Consider the following 14199-nt stretch of genomic DNA (forward strand, 5'->3'; position numbering starts at 1 on the left):
GACATAAAACTTACGATGTATTTAGTGGCCATGTCAAGATTTGAATTTTGCCTTTTGGTGCTGTACATAAATTTCTTAAAATCAGTGAAAGGTTTTCTTTACTTTACAAAGTAAGTAGTTGATTTATTCCACTGGACTGCCTGTGTTTCGGCCTATTATTATCTACATTTTGAATGTGCTCTTTTTGAATTTCTAAATTCAGATCAAGATCCTTTTGAAACCTTTCCTGTCTTCAGTGAAAATCCAAATGTTGCATCAAAGTCCAACATCTGATCCTCTGCATTATAGCTGTTCTCCTAAGAACCAGCTGACAAGGCTTCTGGATTTTTTATTTTAAATGATAATTTTTGAAATACAACACCAACCTCTGTCGTTCGCTATTATTTTAACAGTATGCAAACAAAATGTCTACCACAAAGCTGACAACATTGGCTTTAATTTTTATCTTGCTGGGAGAACACCAACTTTATCTACTGTGTAGAGAGGGAAAATATTGCACAGTCAGCCAACACAGCTACTGAACTTTGCAAAGTACCTTCTATAATTAGTAGATAGTAGTAGTAGTAGTAATATGCAACTGCAGCAGATGTAACTTGATATACTAGGTGATGCAAGATCAAAGTAATGAGAGAAATTTAACAAGAAGACAAATTCAGTCAGTGGTTCTGCTGATGTAAATCTGGATTAATTCCATGGACCTCAGCTGCAAGTACGTGTTCATGCAGGCTGGAAGAAATGTGATTCTGTAGTGCTGTTTCCCTGGAGCCAGGAGGAGATGTGCCTACTGCTGTGCATCAGAACAGGATGCTTCCATGCAGGCCTACAGAATGATGGAGGGAAGAGTAGCTGTGGACCCTAAATACAAGTTCAGTGGCAGACTGCAATGGACAAGAAGGTTCGAATGAAGAAGATGCAGTAAGAACATCATAGAATTAGCTTTTTGTGTAGCTCAGCTGCACAGTAGTTTTCCTTCTCCAGCAAACTATCTGATCTTCATGTGAGGCAGGATAAAATCTCGCTTACTTAAAATTAGAAAACTCTGGTTGCAAGTTAGGCCAAATGTACCCTGACAGTGCTCTGCTGTGTCATTTTGTCTGGGCACAAAGCTGTGCTTTCTTTAGGTAGTACAGTTACTCAGCATTAGAAGGCGCACTTTACTCCATGAGGAGAAAATCTGACTTATTCAGGCTCTATTTTCCATTGTCTGTGTGTTCTTTTAATTCATTCCACCATAGGGGAACCTGAGTGAAGCCTATGTTGTGTATGGGCTTAATATATTCTATACTATCTGATGTCCTAATTACACTAAAGGAGAAAAAACTAAGTCCACAAAACTAAGATTTCATTGAATCTATAAGAAACTTCCCTATTTAGGGTCAAAGACTTCTGAGTTAGTTCATTTTTGGAAGATTGTGCTGCATAGTCCATTGTTCAGATCTTTTGTTTTTGCCACGGGACAGATGTTAGGTTAATAAAGGGACCTCTAAGCTACTTCTGGCCAGCAAATTCTTTTGCAGAACAAGTGCTTATTCTGGCACTGACTCCAGTTTTCTTTGGATGAAAGCATATTATCACTGACATTTTGTCTTTGTGCTGGGGGAGGCTTTTACAATTCAATAGAGAACAAGTCTAGCAGAACAGTATATTTTGAGTAGCACTATTAATAAGGCACATATATTGCAACATATACAACTATCCAAAGAGCACAGTACTTTCAAAGTGTACTTAAAAATAGTTATAAACCAGGATATGTGCTTCTGTAAAGCAAAGCATACTATTTTAAAAGAAACTACATAAAGCACAATACCAAGTTCTGGTTTTGAAGTGTGATTTCAGGATGAGAAATCTGAAGTGATTTACTCTCTTTGTTTGTTTGCTTATTTTTTTTCCAGTGAAATACGAAGAGCTGTATTGTTTCTCATTCAATCCAAAATTAGATAAAGAAGAGCGAGAACAAGGCTGGAAGCTTGTGGACCTCAATGAAGAATATAATCGGATGGGTATTCCCAACAACTATTGGCAGATCAGCGATGTAAACAGAGACTATGGAGTGAGTTGTTGTGATTTTTCTGTTGCAGAGGCTGTCTGTAAAGTGAAACAGCAGTCTGACTGTGGACTACCGTAGTGTTCAGATGCAGGATCCCTTTGCGCTCAGTGCTGTATGCACATGTTGTAAGGTGCAGTTCTTCCACTCTTTGACATAAAAAGACACATAGAAAGTGGGAGAAAGGATGTGTCTTCATTTAACACAGGTGGAAATGAAGCACAGAAAACATGTCCACTGTGTTTTAAACATTAGTGCTTGGCTGCCTGGGGAGAAGTTTAAATCGTACCTAATGTTATGTGTCTGAATGAGCATTTTCCTGACATGTAGGGTTATATAAAATTACTACACAGTCATTTTAAGAAAAAAGTTAAAATAGTGAACTTGGCAATATTTTTTCTTCACTGGCTATCCTCACAATCCTTTTGAAACCTCTGTGATTGACTGTTAATGTTTTTCACATCTGACAGATCATATATCTTCCTAGCTGCCTGTTGTCCTGCCTAGTTCAGTCTTGTATGTTTGAAATCCCTAGAATGTTAATTAATTGTGAGAAATAATAACCAAAGTATTTTTGAAGGAAGTTTGTCCAGGCACTCCATTGACTCTGTTGCTGGAGCATATCCATGTTAAGGAAGGCCTGTGAAGTTCTCAGAGAAGACTGAATGTGCTGTCAGGGTTTATTTTCTTTTTGTTAAAACAAGTGGAAAAAATGTTTGACCGCTTTTAAGATAAAGTGTAGGAAAAATGGCATCAAGAATAAAACCCAGTTCACCATGGCAGCATCTGTAACCACAAGCTCTTCCTTTTCTTTCTCCTTCATTATGTATCTTTGGCTCTCTCAGGACCTAATTTCTTCCTGGGCATCCTAATTCCTTTAGTTGTCTCAGGAAGTCCCAGGGACATACTGGATATCCTTTTGACCCCAGCCAGAGTGCCACAGGCAGTATCAAGAAAAGGAACGTAGACCAGGGCCCCATTTGTGGTCCCACTTGTCTCCACAGGAACTTCTGGACTTTTTGTAGGCTCATTGGGTTCCTTTCAGAAGTGATAGGCATTGTCAGGGCCGCTTGCCTTTTGGTATCCTTATTTCATAGTGATTAATTTCTTTTCTCCAAGTCCCTACTTTTGTCTGTCTTTTTTTTTTTTTATTATCAGATTTGCTGGAAAATTTGGCTCTATAGTCCTCTCCCATTATAATAGAGGGGTGTTTGAGACCTTCACCCACTCCCATTCTTACTTCCAAATTCTGCTACAGAGGAAACTGCAGTTGTAAATACAACCTTGCTGTACATAATGGTGAATCTTTTCTGGCATGAATATATGTTATACTTGTCAGTTCTCAACAAGGCATGAATTAACATTTGGAAATACAGCCCTTCAACCCTTCTGCTTCAGTTTTGCCAGCTGTAAGTTAGAATTAATACTTTCCAGCTTCAAAAGACTGTTTTGAGAAATGTCAGTGACATGTATACATTAATGATGGAATATTCCCTGAGATTAGAGTTCCTTAGTATTTTGGTTTTGCTGAGGAAGTGGCTAATGCTACTTATATTTTGTAGATCAAATAAGCAGAGTTTCTTTTGCAGGTCTGTGACTCCTATCCTACGGAAGTGTATGTACCAAAGTCTGCAACTGCACACATCATAGTGGGGAGCTCTAAATTTCGGAGCCGAAGGCGCTTCCCAGCTCTTTCTTACTACTGCAAGGATAACAATGTAAGTGTAAATTTGTAGCTTTGAAATGTTTGCTTATTTTGGCCATGCTTTCATAATTCTTCTGGTAAGCTTTCACAAGAAGAAATCAGTGATTATTTTAGAAAAGAAGATAAAAGATGGTTCGTGTAGTCTGGTTAGTGTGATTTGTGCATATAGGCACACACTGGAATTATGGTTAGTTCATTAATAGGCATTTAATGCAGTCATTTAAACCCAGCTTCGTCATCCAGCTAAAACAAAATAATGCGATCCCTGTATCACAAGGAAGTGAAGTAGTACAAGAGGCCTTGAAACATGGGTGGCAGAAGAGTGAAGGCCAGCAGCAGGCAGCTTAACAGGTGATAGGGAGGAGAACACAGCAATTTAGGATCTGGTAGCCACAGCCTGAGAGCAAGTTGAGGAGGAGAAAAACTATACTTGCATCAATTAGAGAATCAGGGGTAGCCTTTCAAGAAAAGATCTGTGAATAGACCCAAGAAGGGTGAATGAAAGAGCTACCAAATTTTGGCTGAGCAGCATGTTGTGGCTTTGTTGAAGAGATGTTCCTTGTCCATAACAGTGAGGAGTGCCATCGTCTCCTCTTCATGACAGCTATTCTCCAGGCTGAGTGAGGAACTGCCTCACTTGTCTGTGACCACTTGGAAAAAAACCTATACTTAAACTATTTGCATTTCTGTTCCTAGGAGCTGAGGTAAAGGAAACCTGTGGACTGAAAGATCCTGTGGACAAAGTGTCTTTATATTTGTGTCCCAGCTCCATAAAGACTGGCTTAGCTCAGTTCTCGTTACCAGTTAGGAGGATGGTGGCTGCTTTGTATTCACAAAGGATCTGTATGTCCAGTATCTCCTCCTGCTTCAGTCCCAAACTGGCAACTGCATCCAGAGGTCTTCTCCAGTGCTGGGGGATGATCAGGACTTCCCGAGAGACAGAGCTAGTGTGGGATTACAGGGCAGCTCTAGAGTTTGCCATGCAGGATGGGAGATATTTCTGTAGGTTGTCAGAAGCAGGAATCGTAAGCTACAGTCTCCATGGAAGTCTTGTCTTTACAGTGGCCCCTATCACAGGTTTAAGCTTCAGAAGGAAGGAACAAGACATTTTGACTCCTTCTTTACCCCTTGTTTAATCAGAATTCTGCTTCCATAAAGATCTGTGAATTTGACAACAAAACCAGAGGATAGGAATATTTAAATAGTAAATACAGTCTCTGCATAAATTATTATCTTTAATATTTCATTAGGTCCAAAATTTTCAAAGTTAATCACTTTGCATAATCAACTCAGTCCAAATACAGGTATCTAGGATTCAAAACTCTTGGAAGTTTCCAAATCTCAGTGAAAGAAAAGGTCTCAGGGATCAGCTGGATTCCATTATATAGTGATCCAGTTTTGATGAATTTCGTGGTTTCAGCCTGAATGTTTTCCCTGTGATGGTTGGAGTTCAGGTTAAGGTTCAGACCAGCCTTCAGGATTTGAAGTATTGTGTTTACTCTTGGGTCCTTCACGGTTCAGAGGGCTAGGAATAGGGTTGGGAATGTTGGAGGAAATACCTCCTTGTGAGTTTGGAGGTTGGCGTGAGTTGCCAGCTAATAGCGTAATGGGCAGGAGTGGGGTAAGATTTGTGATGGTAGACATTGAACAGCTATGGTAACAGTAGGTTGGGAAGAGGTCTGACACATGGAGGGGCGACGGATGTCGCTCATTCAGTCTTTCACATCCAAAACTTTCCCACAACTCTTTGGTACTGACAAATTCAATGACGATGTGACACCTTACTCTGCGTCTTACAGGATCTGTGTCAGTATGATAAGATCAAACTCTGGAACTATCTGTTCAGCCTGTGCAACAGCAAAACAAGACCTCATCTCTTGCCCTACTCTTAAACATAGCCCAAGAAATTTTATAGTTGTATGTGCTCATCCTAAGCAATTGGCCTGGGTCAGCAGGACATGATCTCTTTGTGGATATCGTGGGTAATGATTCCCACTTATGATATCTAATGGTCACTAGGTCAGCTTCTCTTCCTAGTTTTGCAGTACTGGCAGTGTAGCTGTTTCTTAAGCTGCGGCTAAACATAATCTTAACCCCAAGCCTAACGTGACAGACAAGCCGTTCTGTCATACTGGTGCCAGCACATACCTTTGCCCTTTGGGCTCCCAGGACAATATAATGTAATGGGATCCAGCCTTTCCTGAATCCTAACCTTCATCCACAACCCGAACTTTAACCTTAATCTTGAGGTCTATATCTGCCTTGTGTATGGTGCACTATGGATATGAGAGAAATGTCTTCCTTCTACTAAAATGGCAGGTTGTGAACATGTTCATATGTACCTTTTGCTTAATGCAAAGGAGGTCTAAGCATATATTAAATTACTGGAATGTGCACTGATGAGCAGGCAAGACTCTAGATAAACTAATAATCTGTTTGCAAAAACTATTAATAAAGTATGAACACACTTTCACTCAATTCAGGGTTTCTGTATTAAAGATCCATGATTTACTGACCAACTACTGATAGTTCAAAGACTTGGCTGAAAAAGAGCATGTCCTTTCTTACAGTAATAAATTATCTATAGGGCAGTCTGCATGGGGCATGACCTTCAGGAGGCAGATTCTCTTCGTGCTTATGTTCAGTGCTTCGAAAGTGCATGTATTAGCGCCTGGCCCTCTACAAATCGAGTTGCCCTTTGCCTAGCAGAAATACAAACCTCCCTGCTCACCCATTTCACATTCTATTCCTTCTTTCCCAATTTCATCTGGAGGTCTGATCCTCATGGGTCTGTGTAGAAACTCTCTTGCCTTCTTCAGTAGCACTGATTAATAAATGTAATCCAGGAGTCGAGCTACCTGACCCACTTCCCATGCAGTAAGGTCTTTCTCGAGAGGCAGTGCTAAAAATAGTGATCTAGCTGCATGTTATGTGTTTTTGTTTCCTGGGCTCATGGTGTCAGGCTGTTTAGTAAAGCACGCATTGGTGTAAGTTGGGTGTAGTCAGTATCAGAAGTGGTAATTGTGAGAGACAGTGCAAAACGACCCATTCTTTACATTACATCAGTGTTCTGTGATTGCAATGTTCTACTCATCCCATCCTCTAGAGACCACCTTTCAGGAGTTATTCCACATGAGGGAAATACTATGTTTAAAATAGCTCTAAAATTTGGATTCAAGACTAGACTTGGGCAAACGGGGTTGTATGGTTTTAATATTTCCTTGCCATTTTAAAAATAAGGTATTTATTAACATGTAATTCATTTACCATTCTACCTTTCCCATGTAACTGTACACCTATACAAACATCTAATGAGCTGTTTTTGTAAATGCTTCTAGATGCTAAATAATTTCTGCTTAATAAGTATGTTGATTTTTTTTTTTGTTTGTCTGTTTTTCTGCAGGCCTCCATATGTAGAAGCAGCCAGCCTTTATCTGGCTTTAGTGCTCGGTGCCTTGAGGATGAACAGATGCTCCAGGCCATTAGAAAAGCAAATCCAGGAAGTGATTTCATATATGTTGTTGACACTCGGCCCAAAGTAAGTACATTAAATTTCTTGCACATAGCAAGACTGAATCTGGGCTGAATACGTTAGGGAATATGCACAGTCTAAGTGACTGACCATACTTCTGATCTTAGTTGCACCTGTGTAACTCCACAGGTAAATCAGGATTTATCAGGGGAATCTTAACTAGGAACCTTGCCCACATTTTTATTGTGTAGAGAATTTTTTTCTTTACACTGAGCTTTTCTCTTTTTTGATCTTAACAAAATGTTAAGATACAGAAAAGTAAATAACTTCTAATGGCAGCTGTTTCCACACACAGAGGAGCTGTCAGTAACTATTACTAATGAGACTAGCAAAAAATAATTCCCATTATAAAACTATGTTTACAGTTGCTTGTACTGTTGCAAACCTCTGCATCCTTATACTAAAATTTTCCATGCAAGATTTCTCCTGCAAGTGGGAAAATTTCAGTGATCTCTGCATTAGGCTAAGGAAAGATGATTTACTGAGGTTACAAGAATTGAGGAGACCTTCTTTAAATAGCTGCAGCACTTTTGTGTTTTTGAGAGAGAATCTGAAATATGGTAAATACTGATCTCAGATGCTAAATCTCTGTAATGGACTAAAATCTTTGGCTAAGATAAAAGCTTTAGAAAAAATTATGCTGTGCAGAAACACAGAAACTCAGTAATGATCTAGAAGAGGTTGGAAGCTAAAAAAACCTTGTGTCCAAATTGACATGCTGGCAAACAGCTCAAGGTGATGAGGACTAGACAGGCTTCAGTGTCTGGAGGTGGGAGCAGGGATATGTTCTTTCTTACACTTTCAGTAGCTTCCCTGTTGAAGTTACCAAAGCATCTGAAGAAAAGAAACCAAAGGGGCAAATCTCTATAAAATCCCTAGTAGATACAGGATGAGCTATAGTGTGGGAAAAGGAAAACAGGAGCAAAGGCTTGAGGAAAAGGAACAAGGAGGCTGTTTCAGTGTCCTGAGATCAGGGGACAGAGGCTGAAAGGGCGAGGTGGGTAAAGCTGAGAAATGTGAGGAATGAAGCGAGGAAGGGCAAACCTGGCAGAGCTGGAGCAGAAATGAGGAACCTGTCTGGTTGGTGACTGACTGAAGATCTGAGGGCTGGTGGGAAAGTGCTAAGAGCTCACAACTGTAATGTGAGGCAGTGGCCAGAAAATCAGGGCCTTGGCATGTCTCATTGGTCTTTGTAATTGGTGACTACTTTGACCTCCAGTTCCCTCTTTTTTTTTTTTTTTTATTGGGAAGATGAGGATGGTACCACCTGACTTCTGGTGCTGAATCATGATGAGCACTAGGAAAGGACTGGTACCACTGTGTTCAGAACAGGCTTTAGATAGGAAGTACAGACCTACTTGCCTAAATAATGCTTGTTTCACAGTTTTCTATATGTAATAATAGTTACAGCATAATGTCTCCTGGCTGATGATATTGGTACTCTTCCCTAATTAAGGAGGTCTCTCACTGATGGGATTTATTACTGACAACTTGCTGATTTGACTATTAATAATGGTTTTACAAGGTGTTAACAGGAAGGTCCCATCCTGTAAAATTTCTGGTAAATAACTTTGAGACACCTCCTGTGTGCAGTGAAAAAAACCTGTACTTCAAGTGGAGAGACTGAAATTGGCTCGCTCAGCCGTGAACAATGGCGTATTTCCAGCAATGTGGGCTTCTTCAGGAGCCAGTCAGGAGACCAAGACTGTTTTCGTTGAACCTCTCTGGAAAACAAGATTTTGATGTAAAGAAATCTGTATACACAGATTCCTACCTCTTTCTGCGTTGCAAGAAAGAACTGATTTACTAAAGCTCCTGTGATCCCAGGTGCCAAATACAGCCTGGTTACAGTTTGAAACCTTCTAATGCATATATAAATCTAGAGCATGTAGGAAGTGATAGGTAGCAGTGCAAGCTGTTCCTGGCATTCCTCAAGGAATCTTTAATAAATGTAAAGGTAAGGTATCGAGTCTGGTGCAAGGTTTCCGGTTGCTCTAGGAATCTTTAAAACTACCTGCCTCTTCTCTCATCAGAACTCTTTCCTTGCAAAAATTATGAATATTGATGGGCCCTTCAATTCTGCATTCCCAAGTGCTCTTCATACGCTGTCCCTCGTTGCGCTTGATAATCTTCAAAACAAAAGATTTGGCTGCAGAAGAAAGCTTTGATTCCACATCATTTAAATATACCAGGATGACCACATGCAAAGTTTTACTTAGGCTACTGTCTTTCTTCATTTTCTCCTTCCTCTATGTGTTTACAGAAGCAGCTAATATAAACTTACTGTTTATGAGTAAAAGAAATTAGTTCTAGACAGAACTCAGTTACCCTTCACATTAAAGAAGATGCCAGGAGATCTGACAAGTGAGGTCTGTTCCCTTTAGAGGTTGTATCCTCATATTCACTGAGATTAAGCGAGGACAGGCACAATTTAGAGAGCTTTGCAGCAAGTATTTTAAGAGCAACAGATGGAATTTTGATAGGTGATGTGGAAAACTTGTTAGTAAATATTGTGGCAGCTGCAAAGTTTGGCAACTGACAATATTTAAAATTAAATGAGTGTCAGAAAGCCTTGCAAATTTAACCTTACATTTATTTACTTTTAAAGAGGGCTGTTTCACATTGTCTTTTAAGAAAGGATTTCTGTGACAAAATTGCTCTGCTGCCGAGACAGTTAATAGCATTTATTGTACTGAGGATTAGGTGAGTTGGGGGCTAGATGTTTTTCATGTAGGGTTTTGGGTGGCTTAGGTTTTGTGGTGGCTTAGAGTTATGCGTATAGATCTTTCTTCCTGAAGCTATATGCTATTGCAGAGAGAGACTGCTTCATTTTATTTATACTAGAACACTGATGTCTACTTCAAAAGAGAAAGATTAGGATTCAGCAGATAATTTGTATCTTTCTAGCAAGTCACACTGAGGACTCTGTCTTTAAAGGACATGCTGTTCACAGGTTGTATCTTCTTTTAATTGTTCATTGACAGTCAAAACATCAGCAGACTGCTGGTTGATAGACAAGATTTTTTTCTTAGCCTGTGCTTTTTCCTGAAGTGCATACTACAAGTTAAAAGAGGTTTTACACAAGACTTAAGTAAATGAATCATAGAATCATAGAATCATTATGGTTGGAAGAGACCTTAAAGATCATCAAGTCCAACCATATACCCAATGCCACCATGTCCACTAAACCATGTCTTGAAGCACCACATCTAAACGTTTTTTGAACACCTCCAGGGATGGTGTGTCCACTACCTCCTTGGGGAGCCCGTTCCAATGCCTAATGACTCTTACAGTGAAGAAGTTCTTCCTAATATCCAACCTGAACCTCCTCTGGCGCAACTTGAAACCATTTCCTCTTGTCCTATTGCTAGTTACGAGGAGAAGAGACCGACCCCCACTGCGCTACAACCTCCTTTCAGGTAGTTGTAGAGGGCGATAAGGTCTCCCCTCAGCCTCCTTTTCTCCAGACTAAACAACCCCAGCTCCCTCAGCCACTCCTCGTAAGACTTGTTCTCCAGACCCTTCATCAGCTTTGTTGCTCTATCAAAAATACTGGTTTTTTGCCTAGGTTCCTGTCTTAGAGTATGGTTCCTTCTGTTGTATCATCAAATTCATGCAGTGTTTCAGTTCCTAATGGTAGTCCACAAATGTAACTATGTATTCTTATTGCCAAGTTCTGCTCATGGGAATGAATGCACTGGAAAGTGTGAAGATGGGAAAAAATCCTCTATCTTCACATATTAAATTGGATAGAATAAAAGAACGTAAAGTGATCTCGCCTAGCTGTTTTCTTATGCATCTAAAATGAAATTATAATGGCACAAAGAGCTTTTAGTCTTTAACTGTTTCCTTTGAAAGTTAAGAGGTCAAATTTGGTCCATGGAAACCTATTTTGATATATAACGTGAAAAGCTAGACTTGTTCATCGTAGGCAGAGGTAAGTTGGCAGCAGACAATCAATCCTACTCAATTGCATGCTTTTGGCTCCAAATGAAAACTGAATATCAAGAGTGTGTATGTTTGGGGTGGAAGAGATCAGGAAGGGACACGTTTTTGTATATTCCATGATACCATTAGCTGAGTACTGAAGTATATTATTGTGAGTTTCAGAAGCAACCACAGAAGCAGCAAACCAGTAGTCCTACCTGTGATACTGGGAAATAAACTGAAAACGGAGTTATCCGCATAGGCTCTTGTCCTGTAAGCAATGCCTAAGAGATACTTTGGTTTGGTTTTTTTATGAGCATTGCCTCTCATGGCAATGAAGATGAGTCACTTTTTGTCCAAGTGATGCCTCATAAGGTCTCTCCAAAAGCTTTCTAAGTGCCCTCCAGTCTGGATATGCAATATCTGTTGTTACTTAATTCTGAAATCTTTCCTGAGCAGAAGCTGTTAGTTGTGCTTGGAGGTTCTGCCACATGGGCTCCTTTGTTACTCCTGGAGCCTTCTTATTTCTTGGGAAGTTCAAAGGCTCCCCATCCTTACAGCATGCATTTCATAGAAGAGCAGCGATTTTATGCAAAAAGACAATTTCTTTCTATTGGACAGTAAGATTTTGCTATAGGAAATAAAAACGCCATAGATAAGGTAGTGAAGTAAAAGTACTTAATTCATTTCTATCAATCAGCTCTAGTTTGCAGCCTAGAGATCAAAATTTGGCATAAGGGTCTCGGCAGATAGTTTTCCTTTCCCCATAGAATCTCAAAAGGGGGGAAAATAAGCCTTAAAAAAACCCTTAATTTTATGCTTGGCAATACTGAACTAAAGAAGCATTTAGTGACATTCCCATGCCAGGAAGCAAGTAACAGACTCAAAGACAAAACTCTGTTTTCCAGTTGAGTGTATTTTTTGCTGAAGCACAGCAAAATATTTGATAGCGCTGCATTGCATATGTAAATATTTGTGGTAATTTTGTCAATTCAAATCTTTTGTGATCTTACGCAGCTGGAGCCAACATACTATAAACTTAGGAAAAAGTACTCCAATTTTCTCTACATTATTCCAAGCTTCAAAGAAGTAAACTCTATCAACTTTTGGATGATTTGAGCAGTAAAACACAGTAACTTGGGCAACATTACGGTGTACGTATGCAATGAAACAGTGGCATGGCAGATAAGACACTGCCACCTCCTGGGTATATTCTGCTAGTAAACATAATGCTGATTAAAAATAAAACCAGAATAGCCTTTTAAAATCAAATTAAAACCTTTATGCTTTGCAGAGGAGCCCTACATAAGCTATGTTTTTTTGTGCTTAACCTTACTAATGAAGTTTCACTCAAAGTGTGTGAAATGGAGGTTGGAGCCTCAGCGACCCAGCTCTCTGCAGTAGGCTGTAAACAGATCCCCGACTCCTAAGCCGTTGTGTTGACACTGTGATAAATGCTTCCTATTTGTGCCTGCCTTAAATCACTCTGATTTATTGCAGTAGACCACAAGCTTTGTTTTGAAAAGAATCTGTTTGCTACTGGTTTTCATCCAATTTTCCCTATTTTTTCCAGCTCAATGCAATGGCAAACAGAGCAGCAGGGAAGGGATATGAAAATGAAGACAACTACTCCAACATTAAGTTTCAGTTCATAGGCATTGAGAACATCCATGTCATGAGAAATAGTCTGCAGAAAATGCTTGAAGGTAATACTCTCCTTTATTGAAAACTAGAGGAAGGATTTGATCCCTCTGTCACACAAATCAGGCTAACTGCTCTGAAATCAGCGGCAGTGACAACGGGTATGAAAAGAGATCTTTGCCTCTTGCAGCTGGATACAGCTGCCTGCCAGCTAATGGGACTTGTGCAATGGAGCATCATTGCAACTAGTGGTGATTTCCTAATTGTGCACCTTGTTTCGTGGGTGAAATCCAGGTATCATTTACTTTAATGACAAAATTAATTTGACTTCAGTACACCTTACTGCTACTATGTCTTCTTTTGTGGTTTACACTTTGATGGTACAATGAATAAAATCACCTATAGCTGACTTTGGTGCTAGTGGAAAATACAGGAATTTTTTTTTTTTAAGCTCAGAAAACCTATGGTTTGACTTTTATATGTGGTCAATAAGGTCATGCATAGACAGAATTTTAATAGAAACTTATTTATGCCCTGTATGGAGCATGTCACATCACGTCTATTTATGAAACTCACAGTCAATGTGTGTAACCATTCAGCACATTCATAGTCCCATGGAAATTAATAATAATTGCTTTATAAATACTTAGCACTGTATAAACCAATACATCTGTACTGCCATTTAATATTTGGAGTACACTACTGTTTAGAGGCTTTCTTGGAAAAGGGTAAGGGTAAATTAAGTAATCCTTGACCCTCAACAGCTTGTTGATTTTAAACAAGCAAATAGTAAATAATGCTCACTCCACTCCACAGTGTCTTAGTATTTACCTCATGTATGTCATCAACACCTTCCGTTACCTGCTGGATCAGCTTGATCTAGCTATTCTTGACTTGACGCTCTGCTCATGCTCCTTTATTCTTCATCTATCTCCCATCGACTGTATGCAAATGTGAGTTTTAGATCCAAGAAGCGCTTAAATTTTCCATGACAGGAGAGCTCTGCTCTATTTTCAAATAAGAGCAGTTTATGAAAACCAGCAATCAGGTGTTATGCAGGCAAAACAGTCACTCTCTTCATTACATATTTTTACTTAATTATTTGGTTTAGGGGTCTCAGGAAGGAAAATAGAAGGATTTTTAGTTTGCTACAGAGTCTTGTTTGGCTAAGAAAGAGGCTGGGTGAATAAACCTGGCCCTTTATTTGTTCAGCTTAAGACCATCAAAGTTAAAATAGTAAACAACCAGCCTGGCTGCATAGGATGTGTATTATTTTTGAGCCAAAAGTTTGTGAGACAGACCTGTGGCCCAAACTGACATGTAACAAGGTAATTTCTAATGCATTTAACA

General features: G+C 39.5%; 1 protein-coding gene across 1 annotated transcript in view; it reads left to right on the forward strand.

Annotated features, from left to right (window-relative positions):
* The window catches only part of MTMR7 (myotubularin related protein 7), a gene marked incomplete at its 5' end in the record, with an annotated part of 29114 nt that overhangs the window by 1759 nt on the left and 13156 nt on the right, over positions 1-14199 (forward strand). Inside the window, 4 exons of the mRNA XM_009695691.1 lie at positions 1893-2050; positions 3634-3762; positions 7153-7287; positions 12782-12914. Coding sequence (XP_009693993.1) covers positions 1893-2050; positions 3634-3762; positions 7153-7287; positions 12782-12914 — 555 coding nt within the window. The remainder of the gene's footprint in view (positions 1-1892; positions 2051-3633; positions 3763-7152; positions 7288-12781; positions 12915-14199) is intronic.

This window comes from Cariama cristata, unplaced genomic scaffold (genome assembly GCF_000690535.1).
Source record: "Cariama cristata isolate BGI_N322 unplaced genomic scaffold, ASM69053v1 scaffold19602, whole genome shotgun sequence".
NCBI lineage: Eukaryota > Metazoa > Chordata > Aves > Cariamiformes > Cariamidae > Cariama > Cariama cristata.